Below are 19,813 nucleotides of genomic sequence, written 5' to 3'. Positions count from 1 at the left end.
TGTAATAACTCTGTGTCTGTATTTTAGACACTGTCGACAGAAAAAAGGTCCTAAAGTCAAGTTTCTCTCAGTCTCTTTAAATCATGACATTTCTCCCCTTCATTGTCCTGCTTTCCTCGCCAAAAGGAAGTGCCTGAGCTTCTTCGCCCGGACGTCTCCCACCTTACCTCTCACACTGTTTCTCTCACCCCATCACCATTTCCATCCACTTTTAAAGCCTCCCCTTGCCTTCTCTGTCCGCCTTCCACCTTGTATTAATCCTCGAGGTCTTTGCTTGCTCCCTCTGGTCTGGTTCATTTTCTCTCACAATATGCCCGTCCTTTCTCTTCCCCGCTTTTCTTCCCTGTCCTCTCTCGCCCTCCCTTTGAGGATATAAAACTTACTGTCTGTGACCAAGTTGCAAAAAAATAAATAAAAATGCAGTGTTGGTTTCCCCTGAGGTAAAAAAAAAAAAAGAGCAGGTTGCTTCCTAACCAGAAAACTTACTCAAAACACAGAAAACCCTCAAAGCCTGCCAGATACATTAGAAGCCGCAGCGAGTAGCTAGAAGTCAATTCATCATTATGTTTTATTTGCTTATGGTGCACGCTTCAGAGAAAATATTAAATTTTGAGTAAAAGCAGGGGAGAATGTGGCATCGCAGTAAATATCATGGAGATACTTGGACAAATATATTAAAAACAGATGTTGCAGGAATAGTCAACAAAGTGACATGAAAGCGAGCGCTGAGTTAGGGAGAATACAAAGTCTGCATGTGCATGTTTGACAACATCTTCCTTTCTCTGTCTGCCTTTCAGATGGAGTTTGACGAGAAAGAACTCCGCAAGGAAATCAGCTACGCTATCAAGAACATTCATGGCATCAGGCACGTCCGCCTTCCAGCTCACCCTCCACCCTTCCCTCTCTTCTTTCTCTGCTTCACCTCCCATCTCTTTGTCTCAGTCACATCTAACCTGCAACTACCCTCCTTGCTAATCCAAGACAGCAGTAACACAAATTGAGGGCTCTGCTGCACACTAAGGTTATACAATATACTTCAGCACAGGGTTGTTTGGGAACAGACGCAGCTGCTGACTGCTGGGTACCCTCGTTTTTTATGTGGTTGCACATTCATGCTGATAAAAGGGCTTTTCATCTCTGTACCTTATTTCTGGGATGTTCTTGTTCCCTCTTCCTGATGATGTGCATGTTTACTGTCTATTTTATTTCACCCCAAAAATTCGGCTAAGCTTTGATTTAGAGTTTTGTTTGTCAAAATCAAACTACGGTATATGGCAAAACTTGTGGGTTTATATATATACAGTGGGGCAAAAAAGTATTTAGTCAGCCACCGATTGTGCAAGTTCCCCCACTTAAAATGATGACAGAGGTCAGTAATTTGCACCAGAGGTACACTTCAACTGTGAGAGACAGAATGTGAAAAAAAAATCCATGAATCCACATGGTAGGATTTGTAAAGAATTTATTTGTAAATTAGGGTGGAAAATAAGTATTTGGTCACCTCAAACAAGGAAAATCTCTGGCTCTCACAGACCTGTAACGTCTTCTGTAAGAAGCTTTTCTGTCCCCCACTCGTTACCTGTATGAATGGCACCTGTTTGAACTCATCATCTGTATAAAAGACACCTGTCCACAGCCTCAAACAGTCAGACTCCAAACTCCGCCATGGCCAAGACCAAAGAGCTTTCGAAGGACACCAGGAAAAGTATTGTAGACCTGCACCAGACTGGGAAGAGTGAATCTACAATAGGCAAGCAGCTTGGTGTGAAAAAATCAACTGTGGGAGCAATCATCAGAAAATGGAAGACATACAAGACCACTGATAATCTCCCTCGATCTGGGGCTCCACGCAAGATCTCATCCCGTGGGGTCAGAATGATCATGAGAACGGTGAGCAAAGATCCCAGAACCACACGGGGGGACCTGGTGAATGACCTGCAGAGAGCTGGGACCAAAGTAACAAAGGTCACCATCAGTAACACACTACAACGGCAGGGAATCAAATCCCGCAGTGCCAGACGTGTTCCGCTGCTGAAGCCAGTGCATGTCCAGGCCCGTCTGAAGTTTGCCAGAGAGCACATGGATGATACAGCAGAGGATTGGGAGAATGTCATGTGGTCAGATGAAACCAAAGTAGAACTTTTTGGTATAAACTCAACTCGTCGTGTTTGGAGGAAGAAGAATACTGAGTTGCATCCCAAGAACACCATACCTACTGTGAAGCATGGGGGTGGAAACATCATGCTATGGGGCTGTTCTTCTGCCAAGGGGACAGGACGACTGATCCGTGTTAAGGACAGAATGAATGGGGCCATGTATCGTGAGATTTTGAGCCAAAACCTCTTTCCATCAGTGAGAACTTTGAAGATGAAACGAGGCTGGGTCTTCCAACATGACAATGATCCAAAACACACCGCCCGGGCAACAAAGGAGTGGCTCCGTAAGAAGCATTTGAAAGTCCTGGAGTGGCCTAGCCAGTCTCCAGACCTCAACCCCATAGAAAATCTGTGGCGGGAGTTGAAAGTCCGTGTTGCTCGGCGACAGCCCCAAAACATCACTGCTCTCGAGAAGATCTGCATGGAGGAATGGGCCAAAATACCAGCTACTGTGTGTGCAAACCTGGTAAAGACCTATAGTAAACGTTTGACCTCTGTTATTGCCAACAAAGGTTATGTTACAAAGTATTGAGTTGTATTTTTGTTATTGACCAAATACTTATTTTCCACCCTGATTTACGAATAAATTCTTTACAAATCCTACCATGTGGATTCATGGATTTTTTTTTCACATTCTGTCTCTCACAGTTGAAGTGTACCTCTGGTGCAAATTACTGACCTCTGTCATCATTTTAAGTGGGGGAACTTGCACAATCGGTGGCTGACTAAATACTTTTTTGCCCCACTGTATATATATATTTATATTTATAAAACATAAATGAGCTGTGCAAAGAAATCATATTTAATATATTTCCATTAGTGCCAAAATATTTCGGATTTCTATCCCTTCTGGTTTCTACTTCGTTCATGTATGTGTCTTTAAAATACCAGATAGATGTTTACCAGGATGTAAAAGCAAGATAAAAAAGAGTTGCTCTTCACATTTTGGTGTAAGAAAATCATGCTTCTGGTTTGAGTATGTTTTAAAATAAGGAGAGCTGAGCAAAACACAACAATTATGTGCAACAAACACTTATAAAAAAAAGAGTAAGATAACATGTAGACTAAACAGGATAATACAAAAAATCAATTTGTTTAAATGTGGATTACTGCACATACACTGCTTAACAGTTTTATTAAACCACCACTAACTTTAAGGTTAATTCCACAGCAGCCCTAAATAATATGGAACGCCAGGACTGCCATAATGAATTAATTAAATACACCATTAAATAATTAATTAAATGTGGCAATAATTAATTAAAATTGGAATTAATTAATTAAATAAATAGTTATGACACATGTAATTAATTAATTATTGACACATTTAATTAATTATTTATGTATTTCACATTTTAATTAATTATTGACACATTTAATTAATTAATTATTGACACATTTAATTAATTATTTATGTATTTCACATTTTAATTAATTATTGACACATTTCATTAATTATTGACACATTTAATTAATTATTTAATGATATATTTATTTATTTCATTTTGGCAGTCCTGACGCCTGGCTCTCATCATGAAATAATTTTATCTGTCAGCCTCACCCATCAAACTCAGGGGGCGGGGTTAACGCTGATCGAGTCAAAACCATTGCTTTGGCCTGGTGGCCATTGTTTCTAGCACACAACAACCGGCATGTGGAAGCTAACAGAACTGAGCTTTGAAAAACCCTGTTTGTGTGTTACCAAATACCGTTTTAATATTTTTTTAGCCGAGAATGTAGTGGTTTAATCTTCATGTGTCTGGTCGGTTTGTCAAGATACAGCCTCTTTGCAAAAGTGTTTCGATGATTTCGGAGATGTCTGCCCAGTCTCACGGCAAAGCGTGGGATAGACCCGCTCGCCTCGCAAGCAATCCCACCGACAAAGCGCAGGCCCCGGTACACAGCTGTAGTAACCCCCGCTGACTTCTTTTACTGAGGTTATATTTATCGGTGTTTTATTTCCTGATGTTCTTATGTGTCCTACGTGTTTCAGTCGCCAATTCTGAATTATAACTAACATTAAAAACATGTTTAAGGAGGAGAGAGAGCAAATAAATCTGTTTAACATCTGATCTTTGGGTTTTTGTTCAGTAATCAGCGTGACCTGTGTATAAACACATAAAAGAGATAACGTTGGTGTTTCCGTCATGTAGTAACTGCTGGCTTTAACTGTACAAAGGTTGTTCGACACTATGAAACACATACAGACTTCATGATGTTCGGCTAATATTTTTATTGTGAATATTAATCATGCTGACCTCGCTCTGTACACCACGCAGCGAGGTCAGCATATCCACGATATCCTCAGCTCCATGAGTTAACACAAAGTTTCCCAGCTGACTATCTAACTGCCAACTATTCCAGAGACGTGAAAATATACAGCATAAAGAAAAGTGTAAGAGACTCAGCAGCAGATTAGAATAACAGTTATACATTTAATAAATCACCAAATGAATCCAAGAAACGAGCAAACCTGTTCCGACAATTTGAATTTGTATTCCCTCAGCTGCAGACTCGCTGCTGTTTAAATGTTTGAAAAGGAAGATTAGATATAAAAAACGTCAAACATAGACTCAGTCTGCCTTCACATTTGATATGAGGCCAGCACGTATAGTGGCCTCAGCAGGCTATTACTGAAATACACGTGCTATATCATAAACTATGATATAAACAGGGAGGTCCTATTAACATGTTTAGTTTTAAAGGACACCTTCCTGCCTTTAGTCTCATTCATGAGCAGTATTAGTTTTCTTCTAACATCCAGAAGTCTGCACAATGTGTTTCATAGTTTGTAACAAGCCTTTGACAGGTAAACATAACATGACCGAAAAAGCAAAAAAAAAAGAAAAAAAAAAGAGAGAGAGTGTTGACATAAGAAGAGAAAATTCTCTCAATTATGGAGACAGACAAATGGTTCATTTATGTTTGATGTGTGTTTATTCCTCCCTAAATATCGTCGGTGAAGTTCGCCATGCATGTCAGATTTTCCTGCGCATTTTTATACCTCTGCCAACAGAGAGAGAAAAAAAATCACATTCTAACAGACAGCTGGTGCTTAGAATACAGTTGAATAACTATTAAAAAACAGATGATATTTAGATGATAGTTCAGTCTAACACATGTGCCAGTGAACCATTAAACGTCTGTGAAACTATGCAGTTATGAAACGTAACTTTAACCTCAGCCAAACCGATTTGCTCAGTTGTAAATAAAACAGCGAAGTAAACGTGACCCGACAGACAGAACCTGAGTGAATGAAGTCCAGCGTTTAACCACTGAGAGCTAAAACTCAGCTGAGGTTTCAAAGCTGTGTGCCGGTGATTGGACATCAGCCGCTGATAAAGCTGTTCGCCTATAAAGTGCTCTGTAAGGAAACGAGCTCCAGCAGCTCTGCGCTCGGGGAAAACACTATATTTACTTATCTTGTGCAGAAAAATGCGCTGACATTGCTTTATATCGAGCACCGGCTGCCCAGTTAAACTGTGACTATCACCAGGTAACTAGGCGTGTTTCTTGAATTAGCAGCAGGTGTTAAACAGCTGACAGATGAGGAGGAGGATGCATGCAGGTAAACTGAGGGTCTGTTGAGCTGATCGCTGGTTTCGTGAGAAAAATGTCAGCTCGTTCTTTATGTTACAGAAGCACAGAGACACAAGACCAGGCGGAAAGAGACGATCGTTCGGTGAAAATGAGAATCTGCGAATGCAACATGTGGAACACGGAGAGTGGAATATGTAAACAAACCGGTTAACGTACCCCCCTCTGTGCACTCTGCATGCTAACTGTTAGCAGAGCTAGTGAAATCTCTGAAAACATCTGAGCACTTTTGCAAACATGTTCTATGTTGACAACCTGACCAGACATACGTCGCGACATTCGCGGCTAAAACACTGTTAAAAGTGTAGCTGGTGACAGAAAAACGGGGTATTTTAAAACTACACCACCACCATTGCTGCTTGTGATTTGATCTGCATTCTGGGATAACTGGCTGCCCCAAGTCTACACAAGCAATCGATTTTCTAGGATCAACCTGTTTTGACTTACTTTGCACGGCAACCAATCAAATGTTAGAGAAGCTGCATGGGCAGCGTTAACCCCGCCCCCTGAGTTTGATGGGTGAGGCTGACAGATAAAATTATTTCATGACGAGAGCCAGGCGTCAGGACTGCCAAAATGAAATAAATAAATATATCATTAAATAATTAATTAAATGTGTCAATAATTAATTAAAATGTGAAATACATAAATAATTAATTAAATGTGTCAATAATTAATTAATTACATGTGTCAATAATTAATTAAAATGTGAAATACATAAATAATTAATTAAATGTGTCAATAATTAATTAATTACATGTGTCATAACTATTTATTTAATTAATTAATTCCAATTTTAATTAATTATTGCCACATTTAATTAATTATTTAATGGTGTATTTAATTAATTCATTATGGCAGTCCTGGCGTTCCATAAAATAACAGTACTGGTTACTGTATAATCCACCAATATAAACAAGCTCTTTAATTGAAATTATATAGTAAAATTATTGTTGTTATCCTTGAATTTTCAAATTGATTGTTTTATTATAAAAAGCTAATAAATAGTAAAGAAAATTATTATTTTTATCAAGATGACAAGTTACAGTTCTTTTAGTTAAATTGTTTTTAGTTTGAAACTATTTTTTAAAAAGTCTTTGCTTTTATGACAGGTGCTTTATTACATTTGTTAAGCCCTGTATGTAAAATACTTGCTGTGATGCTTGATTATAAAAGGTATATGACTAATGTGAGTGACACGACGGCCTCTTTGGTCTAAAACAATAAAACAATAACTGAATATTTGCTGTGTAGGATCACATCCCGGTTCCTTGCCTTTTCTTGTCTTTTGCTGAATTTTTGGCAGAAGTGGAGGGTAAATCTTTATAATTAACACTCTCCTCTCTACCCAACCCTCTTTATTCCTTCTCTTTTCTTTCTTTCCACCAACTCCTCCTCCTCCTCTCGTCTTTCGGCCCTGTGGCTGCTTCTCTCTGTGTCGGGCAGAACTGGCCTCTTCACCCCGGACATGGCCTTTGAGACCATTGTGAAAAGGCAGATTGGGAAGATTAAAGAGCCTTGCACCAAATGTGTGGACATGGTCATTTCTGAGCTAGTCAATACAGTTAGGCAGTGTACCAAGAAGGTAAAAAAAATAAAAGCTAGCACTTTTTTCCTTGCTTTCCACCTCTTCAGTCCCTCTGCTGTTCGCTCCCTTTCACTCTAACCACCTGACTCCCTCCAGCCCTCGCTGCTGTTGGACAGCGAGGGGACGCCTGGAGCGGCAGGGTGGGCTGCTGTACGCCTGCCTGCCCTACCTTACTGTAGTACCGTGGAGGGTTTGGCTGGACAGGCTGGCTGTGGTAGATGGTTGTGCTGAAGAAACAGAGTGGGGACGCTGAGCGATCATCAGAATACGTCTGCCTTAGAAAGCTATCAGAGCATTCAGTGATGCTCGGAGTAAACTGATGGGTAACATCACGAGGGCAACACCCTTTCCACCTTTTCTAGTGCAAGCTAGACAAACACATACACATAAAATCCTGTCTTTCATTTCGAATACCTGGCAGGCGTATTGGATGACCTCAGTATCCGAACTTTCTCGTGTGTGAGATTGCAGCCGTGCACCTGCAGCTGACGGGAGCCATGACAATTACTGCTTAACTTCATGCCTCAGGGGCTGCACTCTGAGCGAAAGATGAGAGAAAGCAGGGCCAAAGAAAAGAGCAGCAATCTTTATCCACGCGGATCGGCTGTAACCAAGCAAGTTCAAGAGCGTGACAACGCTGGGATGATAAATATCATGATCGGACTCCCTCTGGAAGTCAGAGGAGAGCTGGGTGGAGAGGGGTTCGACACCAGGGGAGATCAGGCTGTTTTGGCTGGAGGTTGGGGTGCACAGCTGCGGTCTCGTGGTGTGTTGCTTGGAGTTTTTGGCTGGCAGAGTCACGCAGGCTGGGAGCTCTTTCTATTTCTTTCAGTCTCCTCCTCGTCTTCTTTGTTCATAGAGAGAGGCTCCAGCACTGTCCTGTTTTAGGATGGCTTTAGGGGGAAACCAAATGTCTCACTTGCACTTTCTTCCTTCTGTGCTGTTTATCCCCCCCCCCCCCCCCCCCCCCGCCCACCCCCCTCTTGTCTTTGTCATCTTCAATCTGTTCTCCTGCTTCATCTCCAATTTTCACCTGCCTCATCTGTTTACTGCCCCTCTCCCTCACCATCTGTTCTCACGGCTTTCTTTTAAATTGGTCTCATCTTTTTACTGTATTTCCTTTCTACCTCCACTTACAACTCTTCATTCGATGCTTTTAATTTTCCTCTTTCCCCACCTATTTCTTTCGTTTTTATTTCTTTCCTGCTCCTTTCTCTCTCTCGTACTGCCTACCTATCTCTACAGGACGGGGCTATTCACCCCCGACCTGGCTTTTGAAGCCATAGTGAAAAAGCAGATCCAAAAGCTGAAGGAGCCCACACTGAAGTGTATAGATATGGTAGTGAGTGAACTCACCTTCACCATACAGAAGTGTAGCCAAAAGGTAAAATGTTAAAGAGAACAAAGCCACTTTCGTTATCTCTGTTAATCTTACAGGTAAGGGTAGACTGATAGCTGGAGTTTTTTTTTTTACCCATACTTTATATGAAGAGATATATGAGAGACAAACAGTATTTGTATCCAAAAAACACCTTGTATATTATATTTATTGGTTATAAGGAAGAAAATCATTTTTTAATGCAATGACTGGCTAAAATAGCGCCAATGCTATATTTTATACATGTTAAATAATGTTATATGAAGACTATGCATAAAAAGCTACGTTGCTGTGCTAAAGTCTTATATCTTTATATGGGAAAAAGGTGCAGCGATTTATTGAAACATGTACAAACATATGTGGCAATGCAGAGCTCGTACAATACTAATGACGTCAAAAGGCTGCATAATTAAATGGTACCACATGAGCCACATTGTGCTGCTCTGTAAAGAGAGTAGTGCACAAGTCTGATGCTCCAGAGACTCCACTGACTACACCGTAATCAGCTGTGATAAACATAATCAACAATTACAACGTCTTTGATTAAAAAAAGCATTTTTTAATTAAAAAAAGACACAAAACCCCCCAAATTAGGACATTTTTAAGTGACATAAAATGTTGAGCAGTATTTGTAAACCGACCCACAATAAATAAAGAATGAATGAATGAATGTAAGTTTTGAAACACACTAAACTTTAATCAGCACTTATCAGTCTATCCTTGCTCCTTATGTAACCACGTAACCTTTATTGTAACTAAACTATGGTTATCATTTGGTTTTTTTGTCGGTTATAACCGGCCTTATATTGACAACCAAGCACACCGCATGTTAGACAACTTTTTGGTTTTTTTCCTCAGTATATTTCATGATGTCTAAAAACCGTTTGATTTAACCGGATTAAAATCACACCTTTTCTGTCTCTGTCAGTGTGGTTCAGTATACCGGAGTGACTGGTTGTGTACTTCCACTCATTGACTAACTGACGTGATTCGAGCGTCTCTTTATTTCTTCTTTCATTTCTCTTTCGTCCTCTCCGTCCCGTCGTCCTGCACAAACCTTTGAATGGCTGCTTCCTCGCTAAGTGACTGACCAGCACAGAGTAGCAGTGCCGCCTCCTTTGGATTTCTCTTCACTGTCACGCTTTTGCAGTTATTTCACTGTATCAAAAAGATACTGTAACATAATACCCAGTGTTTGGGAAAATCCACAAAGGGGGTCAGTTTGAAGTCTTCCCACACCTCCCCGTCCCCCACCCTCCACCCTCCACCCTTTCCCTGCTTCTTTGCATTGCATGCCAGCCTGAATCTCTTCTCTCCACTGTTTTTTTTTTCAGTGTCAGTTCTGAAGTCACTGACCGCAGCAGCAGATTTTGACAGATCGTATCTGTCGTCAAGTTGCGTTGCATCTTTCTACCTGCATAAATTATCTGCTTCCATATGGCGCACGTAACTTTTCGCATGAAATGCTTCTCGTCAAAACAGTCTCCATTCGTAACGGCACAGTGATGCCGTTGTTAGTTGTGTGTGCCTTCTAAATAAAATCAACATTCTGATTGGGAGATATGCTTCAGATATGCACCCTCGGTCCTCTAAAACAGCAGTGTATGCTGTGTGATGTTGAAAAGCCTCATTATTATTGGCAGTAGGACCTGAAAAAGTCACTTATTTAATTCAAATACTGGCAGAAATTATTTAAAATGTTTCTTCTTTATCGGTGTCATCTGCTCTGTCAGTGGATCAGACCTGGAAGGCACTAAATAAGCTCCCAAACAACGAAAGAGGCCAATCGGTACCTACTCACTAACCCAAAGATGCACTGTAACTTGCACGAAAGCCTTTCTTTCTCGTGCTGCGATTATTTGATTTTCTTTGCTTTTCTCTCTTTCCTCACACTTCTCCAAATGTGTTTGTGTCACATTGGAGACCCACCAACGTCTGCGTTCGTGGGTTTTGCAATGAGCTCATGGAAAAAGACCCACAGTGTGCTGGGAAAAAGAAAGCTTTTTCTGCCAGGAACATTGTTTATTCTGTGTTTGTGGTGAAAAAGAAGAAAAATCACAGACTTTGCTCTATTCTCTTGCATTTGTTACACGGTGGGAACGAATACACATTTGGCACGTATTATTTAATCTAACACAAGTCAACACCCACTCAGGGTGAGCAGTGACTAGAGCTGAGTCTGCGATAAACCCAGACCCCCTCAAACATACCGTGTTTAATTGTGTTTCTGTATTTTGTTGTGTTGTGGACCTGTGTGCTGTGGTTCTGTGAGATTTTTTTTTTTAAAAATTGTTTACTGAATCTTGTACATTGACGTGTGACAGTGTGTGCATGTGTTGGGATCTGTGTTTGTTTTTTTGGGCTACTTACCTACCGTTTTCTGTGCTCACAGCTGGCTCAGTACCCCATGCTGAGGGAGGAGATGGAGAGAATTGTCACTCAGCACATCAGAGACAGAGAAAGCCGCACTAAAGGACAGGTAAAGCAGACAAACAGTGTGTACGGTGTAAAGTGTGTGTGTGTGTGGGGGGGGGGTGGTTGTGATGGTGTGGTACGTTTGTGTAAAACAATGATATGAATGAATTGTTTTGTCCTGGTTTAAATCAGTGTGCATCCTGGTGTGTGCTGGAATTTGTCATTGTTCTATATAATAACCGCATCATGATGTCTTAGGAAGGAAAGTGCTTTGTTGTCTCTTAAAGTTGTGATATTTTGCTTTCATGAAGGCAGCTGTGAGATCTTTTTACTGGTCTGTTTCCAACTAGTGGTCCATTATCTCAAAATTTCCATGTCTGCAAACCATTTTCAGTTACAAGCTGCTCCTATTTAGTGCTTTAATCTTATTTCATATTCATTTTTTATGGAGAATATAATAATTTGTAATGTAGAAAGTATTTCTGCAAAGAAGCAGGGGCTTTTAACAGTTTGTTCTTACTCACTTCCTGCTGAAATAGTTTTTCTTAAAGTATATCAGTTTAATTTTACTTATTGACCAATCACAGTGCTTAAGACTACAAGTCACATTTAACCATGAATTCATACAGCGCTTTAATCTAAACACTTTACCTAAGTCACATACGCCCAATATACACCCACCAGCCACTTTATTAGTTGCACCTTGCTCGTACTGTTCTAGACCCAGTTTTCCATCAGAACTGCCTTTATTGTGTGTAGCAGAGATTTACTAACATGCTGGAAACACTCTTCTGAGATTTTGGTCCATTTTGATATGATAGTATTACACAGATGCTGCAGGTTTGTCAGCTGCATATCCATAATCCCTGCTCTGTGCTCTGTGGTCATAAAGGGATCGACATAGTCACCAACAGCGCTCATAGTTTCTATGATGTATATATAATGATCAGTGGCAGCCGATGTGGTCTACTGCTGAAGCCCATCTGCTTCAAGGTTTGATATGTTGTGCATTAAGAGATGCTCTTCTGCATACCTCGGTTGCTTTCCTATCAGCTTGAAGCAGTTTGACCATTATCCTCTGACCTCGAGAACCAGCAAGGCATTTTTAGCCAGAGAACTGCTGCTCATTTTCTCTTTTTTTGAACCATTCTCCATAAAACCCTAGAGATGGTTGTGTGGGAAAATCCCAGCAGATCAGCAGTTTTTGAAATACTCAGACCGGCCCATCTGGCAACAACCATGCCAGATTCAGAATAACTTCAATCACCTTTCTTTCTTATTCTGATGCTCATTTTGAACGTGAATAGGTCTTGACCATGACTGAATTAAATGAAAGGGTGTACCTAATGCAGTGGCTTTTGAGTGAGTTGACCTAGCCAGAGCACTCTAATGAAGCCCATGTAGGAACAGGAAGAACATGGAAACTTCCCATCTGGGTTTTGAATCAGGAACTTCATGCTGTGAGGTGACAGTGTAACCTCTGTGCTGCCTCGTTCCCCTATAATTTTCACTGAACACTATGACCTTTCCAAACATTTCCGTGTAAATGCGCACACACACACACACACACACACACACACACACACACACACACACACACACACACACACACACACACACACACACACACACACACACACACACACACACACACACTGTTACGAGAAAGAAGTTTAAGAAGTTAAAAGAGACAAACTACAAGAAATGATGTTGCATTGCTCTGTGTGTATAGTGATAATAAAGATTATTCAGATTCAGTGATACATAGAAAGTACCTCAGATTTAATTCATTGAGTGCGGCTGAATTACAAAATGAAAGCTGGGGACCAGGGCTCCAAAATATGATATATAAGTATAAAACTGACTGTTTTACTCTCTCTGTTCAGGTGTTGCTGTTGATAGATATTGAGCTGTCCTATATGAACACTAACCATGAGGACTTCATCGGATTTGCCAAGTAAGTTTAGAAATCTGCTGCCGCTACAGTGGAAAGTCTTTACTACTTAAGGTCAAAGTACAGTATCGCATGTTTTGTTGTGCAGTGCCCAGCAGAGGATCAACCAGATGAGCAAGAAGAAAGCAGCCGGCAATCAGGTACTCCGATCACTAACAGGCAGGCACGCTGTCTGTACTCTTGCAGAGCTGTGCTGTTCACTCCAGGCCTCTTTCAGCTGCTGTAACACAATGATTCCACTCCTCCAAATATGTTTTGTCTGTTGGCAAGCAACGTGCCAGCTGAACTTTATAAAGTTTTACCCTAAGGCTTAGCTCTGTTAGCACTCAGCTCTTGTGTTTTCGCTCATGGTAAATGTTGCACGGCTATACGGTCTATGGTTACAGTGGGCAACAGCCCATTAGTTATACAATGCCACAACCCTGTGCTGCTCTTGTACACGTTACACAATAATGGACAACACTTGTGTGGTCATGAAACAGCTTGTCCTTTTGGTGAAAAACCATGATAGCTCCTGCGGTTTAAAGCTTTAAAGACAACAACAGTTATTACCTTTCCACCCAATAGAAAGCCTTCTAATAAAAAAAAACAACACAGTACAGTAACTGAATATTTAAGTGTAATGGCTACATATTTATGGTTCGGTAACAGCTTTTGGATGACGTTGCTTTTTTAAAGTGTTTTGAAGCGCTTCCTGTGCATTCTTCTTCTACTTTTAGCATATTTTTATTTTACTCTCTTTTTCTTCTTCTTCTTCTTATCAGCTCTATATGTTTTAGTATCTGTCATTTTGTTGCCTTGAGTTTCCTCTGAGTGTTTTCTTCTTTGCTCTCTTTCGTCCCTTCCTCCTTCTCTCTGTGGCTTTTGCACTTCAGGATGAAATCATGGTGAGTAGTGTGGGGCTGTGATTCTGTGCATATCTGCAGGTGAGCATTTGTATGTATGAGCTCATATCCATACACGTTACATATATCAGGATTTATGTGTTTATAAATGTTTAAACTTGTATGTCTTTTATGTATTTTAGGCTGTAATTAATAGTGGATACATGAGTGTGTGTGTGTGTGTGTGTGTATGAAATAACATTCAGAGTAAGTGCTAGTAGATTGGCAGGTGGCTGTAGTTAGAGATGCTTGGCTGTTTCCTTGTTCTCCTTTTTTTCAGCTATGTCATCCCCACAGAAACACAATTACATTTCAGGGTTGTAAATATGCCATAAAAAGCTTTTGTGCACATAAAAAGAAGTGTGATTCTCTGTTGTATAATGTTATTTTGTGTGTGTGTGTGCGTGAACCCCACATGCATCTTTCAGAAAGGCCCAGTTTGGAGATGTTCAGTGTGGCTTTGGCTCTGCAGTTGATTTGCTTTGGCAGTAAATAGATGCCCCCCAGCAGTAGCTTGAACTACATGAAGAGGGAGTCACACGTCTAAAGAAGCAATAAAGACAAAAGACAGAAAAGAAGAGAGTCTGAAAAAATTCTGATAAATATTTTCCCTCGAAATATTGATCAAAGGGGTCTTAGCGTTCCCCTGCCTCTTCTAAATTCAAAGTAACACAGAAGGCCAGAGGACATGAATACCTGCAGACATATGGCATCCCTGTAGTTGTCACTGCAACCACCCAGAGAAGGGTCAAAGGTTAGGGGCACATTGTAAGCAAAGTGGTGAACTTAACATCCTGTTTATAGATGGATATCATTGGCCCTTAAAGACCCTGAAGCTTCTGCTCTTCTCATTCACTGCTGGTCTGACCTCCATGCAGGGAAATTTAGGAGAACATGAAAGTAGAAACTCACCATTAAAAATGTTTCTGAAAACACCTCTGTGTCTTAGATAATCTTTCAAATATTACAAATCCTTTACAGGCCACCAAGTTATGCTTAAAGCTAACCACACCTTATGATAGATCCTAATCTAAATGTTCAAGAAGTATAAACTTTTTATAGAGATTAATTATTAATTATTTAAATGTAGAGCAAGTCCCTCATGTAAAACTTAAAACACGTCTCATTAGACCTCCTTTTATAAGGCAAAACAGTGACAAGACCTAAAGGCGTTGACTCTATAAGAACAGGCTGATAGCCAGATTATAGATTATTTGTCTTTTCTAAAAAAAAAAAATCCCAAAATACTGACTCTAAGTAATCTGATTACTTGTAAATTTTCCAATGTAATCTTGTTACATAAGTACAGTGTAAACTGTTACATTTAACTGACTCTGGACAAATTAATTTTATGTGATTGGCGGACATTCAGTTTACACCAAGCATGTTTTCCTTTGTTTATTATATATATGATATATTTTTCAGTTGCATTTAACCCCAAATTACTACTTTATATTTATGAGGGCAAAGAATTATGTCTTTAAGTGTGTGCTGTGGACCCTTATTGTTGTCCAGAAACCATCAGAAGAGCATAAGTGAGTTGAATTGTTCAATAGTGATCCAAACAACACAAATGAATGGACTTCATAAATCCATCCAGACTTTTTTTAAGGCTTTACATTGTCGGTAGGTAATTGCCAGGCTTTAAATTATTTTATTCTGCTTTAAACTACTTTAAAGGGAAACAGCTGAATTGAATGTATGTTATTTCAATGCTCTTGCTCAGATAATTAATCGGCTGCTTCCATTTGCAAAGCTCATACCTACAGTGTAGCATAAAACAGGATCGCATGCATTTCACTGCATGATCTTCAAAAGGTGATACGGGCCACTGCAGCCTCCTTATCTGCCTCGTCCCTCACCCTGCTTGCTGTCCCCTTGCTGCCATCCCAGCAGCCGGCTGTAATGTGCTGGCAGTTGATCAGTCGTGTGTATTTGGCCTTTTACTAAATGCCCTATGCTGGCATAGCTTTGTAATATTCTCTCCACATTCTCATTCAGCCGGAGAGAGGAGTTAACGATCGGTTCAAGGTAAATAACCTGCACACCATCGTACTGTATGTGTGACTGTAAAGTGGAGGGAATGAAATACAAGAGAGCTGAGGAGAAAAAAGAGAGCGAGTGCGAGGAGTGTGTTGGTGGTTAGCTGAGCGTTTTTGTTAGCTCATTCACTTCTGCTGTGTAGGTAGGCCTACATATGTGTGTGGTAAATGTCTGTAAATGTAAAGGTTGATGGATGTTAATGTTAACTTTGTGAAATGTGCAAATGCTGGTTGAGTTTCAGCTCATTTCCTTTCTGTGTGTCTGCTATATCTGTCTGTTTCTCAGGTGATCAGGAAGGGCTGGCTGACCATTAATAACATCGGCATCATGAAGGGAGGCGCCAAGGAGTACTGGTTTGTACTCACCGCCGAGAGTCTGTCCTGGTACAAGGATGATGAGGTGAGACAGAGTTCATGTAAAGTCACTCGTGCACACGGAGTCACACGGTCAGGGTGTTTGTGTGTGTTTGCATGTTTCAGTATCTGCACACTCAAAGTCTTGGTTTAGAGTTCTGTTTGCGGTCTGAGCTGCAGACCTGATGACTGAATCATCTGCCCGAAGCATCAGCCAACTGCTTTGTAGTGTTTTCCAAAGAAAAATGCAGCGCAAGAGATTCATAAAAGTATGCAACACTGCACTACAAGTACTTGTTACTGCATAGAAACAGAGTTTTGTTTTGAAAGGGAAACAAAGGGTTCTTTGCAGGATAATTGATTCAAAGTTAAACCCGACTGAAACTCAGTTTTGAAGGCTCAGATCAATATTTGAAAATCTTATGATGATGATCTGAGACATGTTGTTTTTTGCTTTTGTGTGTGTTGACCATAATATATAAATAAAAAACCCAGAAAAGGACTTAAAATGGGTCATTTAACGAGTTGAAAAATAAACTGGATAGTGCCCCCTGATGGATAAACAATATAATGTCCGTGCAGTGCAAATGACCACAGATCAACAGTCTTTTGATTCTTGTGTTCCAACTTATGTGCTGACAGAGATTTTTCTGTGTTTAGTAAACGTCAGACTAGTCAGCCGCTCCGTTTTTTGGTGTACTTCAGTTTGACAGGACTTTGGAGTTTGGTGGTTTCATATAATTAGGAAAAAGCTTGTTTGGGAAAAACAAAATTGACATTTCTTCACAGTATAATTTGATTATAAAGCATGTAGTCTTGTGATCCGATTCCTACTGTATGACACTATGAAATTACATTTTACTCTGGCGGTTTTTCTGCATCTTTACCGCACAACCCGACACAATTTTCCTGGGATTCGAGTGTTTATTCTCCATGACCTGGTCCAACATTCATTCCACTGCAGCTATGACTGCTGGTCAGTGTTATCTTCTGCACACTGATATGATTCTCCCTGACATGCTTTGTTACTGGACTTACTGGTCAAAGCGGTATCCCATGATGCTTTGCAGAACTATTAGGAGCTAGCCACAGTCTCGCTGTCTCCATGCCTTAGCCACAGCCTCTGTGCGCGCTGACATCAGGCTGTGTGTGTGTGTGTGTGTGTGTGTGTGTGTGTGTGTGTGTGTGTGTGTGTGTGTGTGTGTGTGTAGGACTGAGCAGACCTTTCTAAAAAGTCAGGACCCCACAGCATGTCAGACATTGAAGCTGGCACACATATGTGCATACCAGAGCCCTTGCATTGCCCTGTTCCTAATTACACACACACACACACACACACACACACACACACACACACACACACACACACACACACACACACACACACAAGCTGTTTCTAATAAACCTACTTTATTTCAAAGAAGGGGCACAAAGTGAGAGGGGGACTGGATCAGGGGTGGAGGCAGGAGTGTCTCTCGTTAGCTGGTTAGCAGCAGGAGTAACAAGGACCATGTGAGGAGAGAAAGTGGGGAGAAAAGGTAGCACAGATGGGGGGGGGGCAAAGAGGTAGGAAGGGCTGGTTTGGTACATTACATCCTCCCTCCCTCCTTCTTTCCCAGCGACGTCCTCAAATGTTCTTCCCAAAAAACAAAAGAAACAGTCTGTCATCCTTTCCTCGCCTCTTGCTTTCTGTCTCAGTCTTTCCTTGTCACAGTCTCCTATTTTTTTTACTCCTGTCTCCTCCCTCCATCTGTTACCTCTCTCTCATAATGTCTATTTATTTGAACATGGAGCTGTGAGGACGCATGGAGACCTAGAACCAACACCACGTGCTGATGTTACAGCTCAGCTCAGCCTGCTGCTGTAGCTGTAGCCTAAAAAAGGTTTACGTGATGTTTTATATCCGACATTTTACATAAGCCCCTCACACACTAGAGTACTCCGAAGGAATTATGCTGACCACCTGGGTGGAGACCTGCCAAAATATGATGCTTTGTTTAATTTCAGGGGGAAAAATGCATCAGTGCATACAGAAAACTCCACGTTTTTGCGCACCCTTTTCCACGTATATGCGTTGAAATGTTATTTGCACCATCTTGCAAAATCAGCACACGACTGTTTTATTGGTGGTGCCGCTTGTCACGGGGAAAACCCTCGCCATGGTCTGGCAAACGCATACACACATGGACACACTCCACCTCCAGACACTAATAATAACTTTCGACCCAAGTAGTGGTGCCAGGATGTTTTGATTAGTGTGTGCGTGTGTGAACGCATGCATGTGTGTGTGCTCTTAGAAGCCTTCTGGTCTGTATTACCACAGGACATGCCAGTTCTTTGAATTAGGCCGCTCTAAAGCTTAAAGCTTCCCAAAGCAGAGTGAAAGTGAGGGGGATGAGCCACAAATTGAGAAAAAAAATGGTTGTAAAGAAACATTGTGTATATGAATGTAAAACACTGGATTTTATAGACTTGTAACGCTTGTGATAGCCGTGCATTGGTATAATCAAATCCATATTTTTACACAAGCATGTGACAACCGCAGTTTCACATTGACAATAGTACAAAGGCACAAATGGCTTGATTTCATTTGATTTTTTTAAGTGCCTGTATTAACTTTGGGTGCCCTTTTTCTTTTGTGTATGTGTGTATGTGTGTTCAGTCACTGCGCATGTGTGTGTCTGCCCGGGTTTCCCTGCTCGTGCTGTAAAGCTGCCAGAAAGCCAGACTCTCCTGGTGATCCCAGCTGTAAACATCCTGGGGGGAAACAGCAGACCGCTGCTTTCAGCACACTCATAGTAACATGTCTGCTTTAATGGTGAGCGTGTGTGTGTGTGTGTGTGTGTGCATGCACATGGACTTTTGCTTTGTGCGTTACGGGTGTGTGTATGTGTGTATATATATATAAATGCATATACACTTGTGTGTTTGGTGGCAGGGCTGTAAATGGAAACAGGTTGGTTTTGTGGTGTTCATTCCTGAAGACGATGCTCTGTGATGAGGCACCGTGTGAACGTTTCTTTTGCTTTGGCGTGTTTGCGAGGGAGTGGGGATTCGAAACGGTACACTGCGGGTTTGCTTTATCAAAGACAGGCAGGCCCGAAGGTAAACTGTGGTCCCAGAGAAGAAGTAGAAGCAAGGGGCCGCAAGTGGAGGGGGGTAGCTAAACTTGTAACTTTTCACATGACATCACCTACAAACACTAAAACCCACAATTTTCTGTCTTTTTTTGGCGGGAGAGCTATATAAAAAAGCGAACCCAAAAACAAAACGGTGAACAGACAATGATAGAGTGACTGCTCTTTCAACATTTCTGTCTGGTGGCTTCCTGCCTCTCTGCACATTACATGGTCATTTGAGGTAAAGCGGCCGCAAGCTGATGCAGGGAAAGCAAGAGGCATAATTGTACATTTTCATTATGAGTGCAGTGTGACGCTGGAGGTTT

At 41.0% G+C, this 19,813-nt stretch overlaps 1 protein-coding gene across 12 annotated transcripts in view; it reads left to right on the top strand.

The window, feature by feature from the left end:
- Positions 1-19,813, top strand: part of dnm1a (dynamin 1a) — a gene marked incomplete at its 3' end in the record, with an annotated part of 55,633 nt that overhangs the window by 17,871 nt on the left and 17,949 nt on the right. For 3 of the 12 annotated variants that reach the window (XM_080907721.1, XM_080907714.1, XM_080907723.1), the window contains exons 9-15: positions 798-865; positions 7,200-7,338; positions 11,112-11,198; positions 13,021-13,091; positions 13,177-13,228; positions 13,964-13,975; positions 16,301-16,414. In XM_080907721.1, the coding sequence (XP_080763847.1) occupies positions 798-865; positions 7,200-7,338; positions 11,112-11,198; positions 13,021-13,091; positions 13,177-13,228; positions 13,964-13,975; positions 16,301-16,414 (543 nt within the window). Of the gene's footprint in view, positions 1-797; positions 866-7,199; positions 7,339-8,586; positions 8,726-11,111; positions 11,199-13,020; positions 13,092-13,176; positions 13,229-13,963; positions 13,976-15,973; positions 16,004-16,300; positions 16,415-19,813 lie in introns of all 12 variants that reach the window. The other 9 variants (XM_080907716.1, XM_080907715.1, XM_080907722.1 and 6 more) reach the window with 5 other exon arrangements.

This window comes from Rhamphochromis sp. 'chilingali' (genome assembly GCF_963969265.1).
Source record: "Rhamphochromis sp. 'chilingali' genome assembly, chromosome: 2".
NCBI lineage: Eukaryota > Metazoa > Chordata > Actinopteri > Cichliformes > Cichlidae > Rhamphochromis > Rhamphochromis sp. 'chilingali'.
This window is presented reverse-complemented; position numbering and strand designations above follow the sequence as displayed.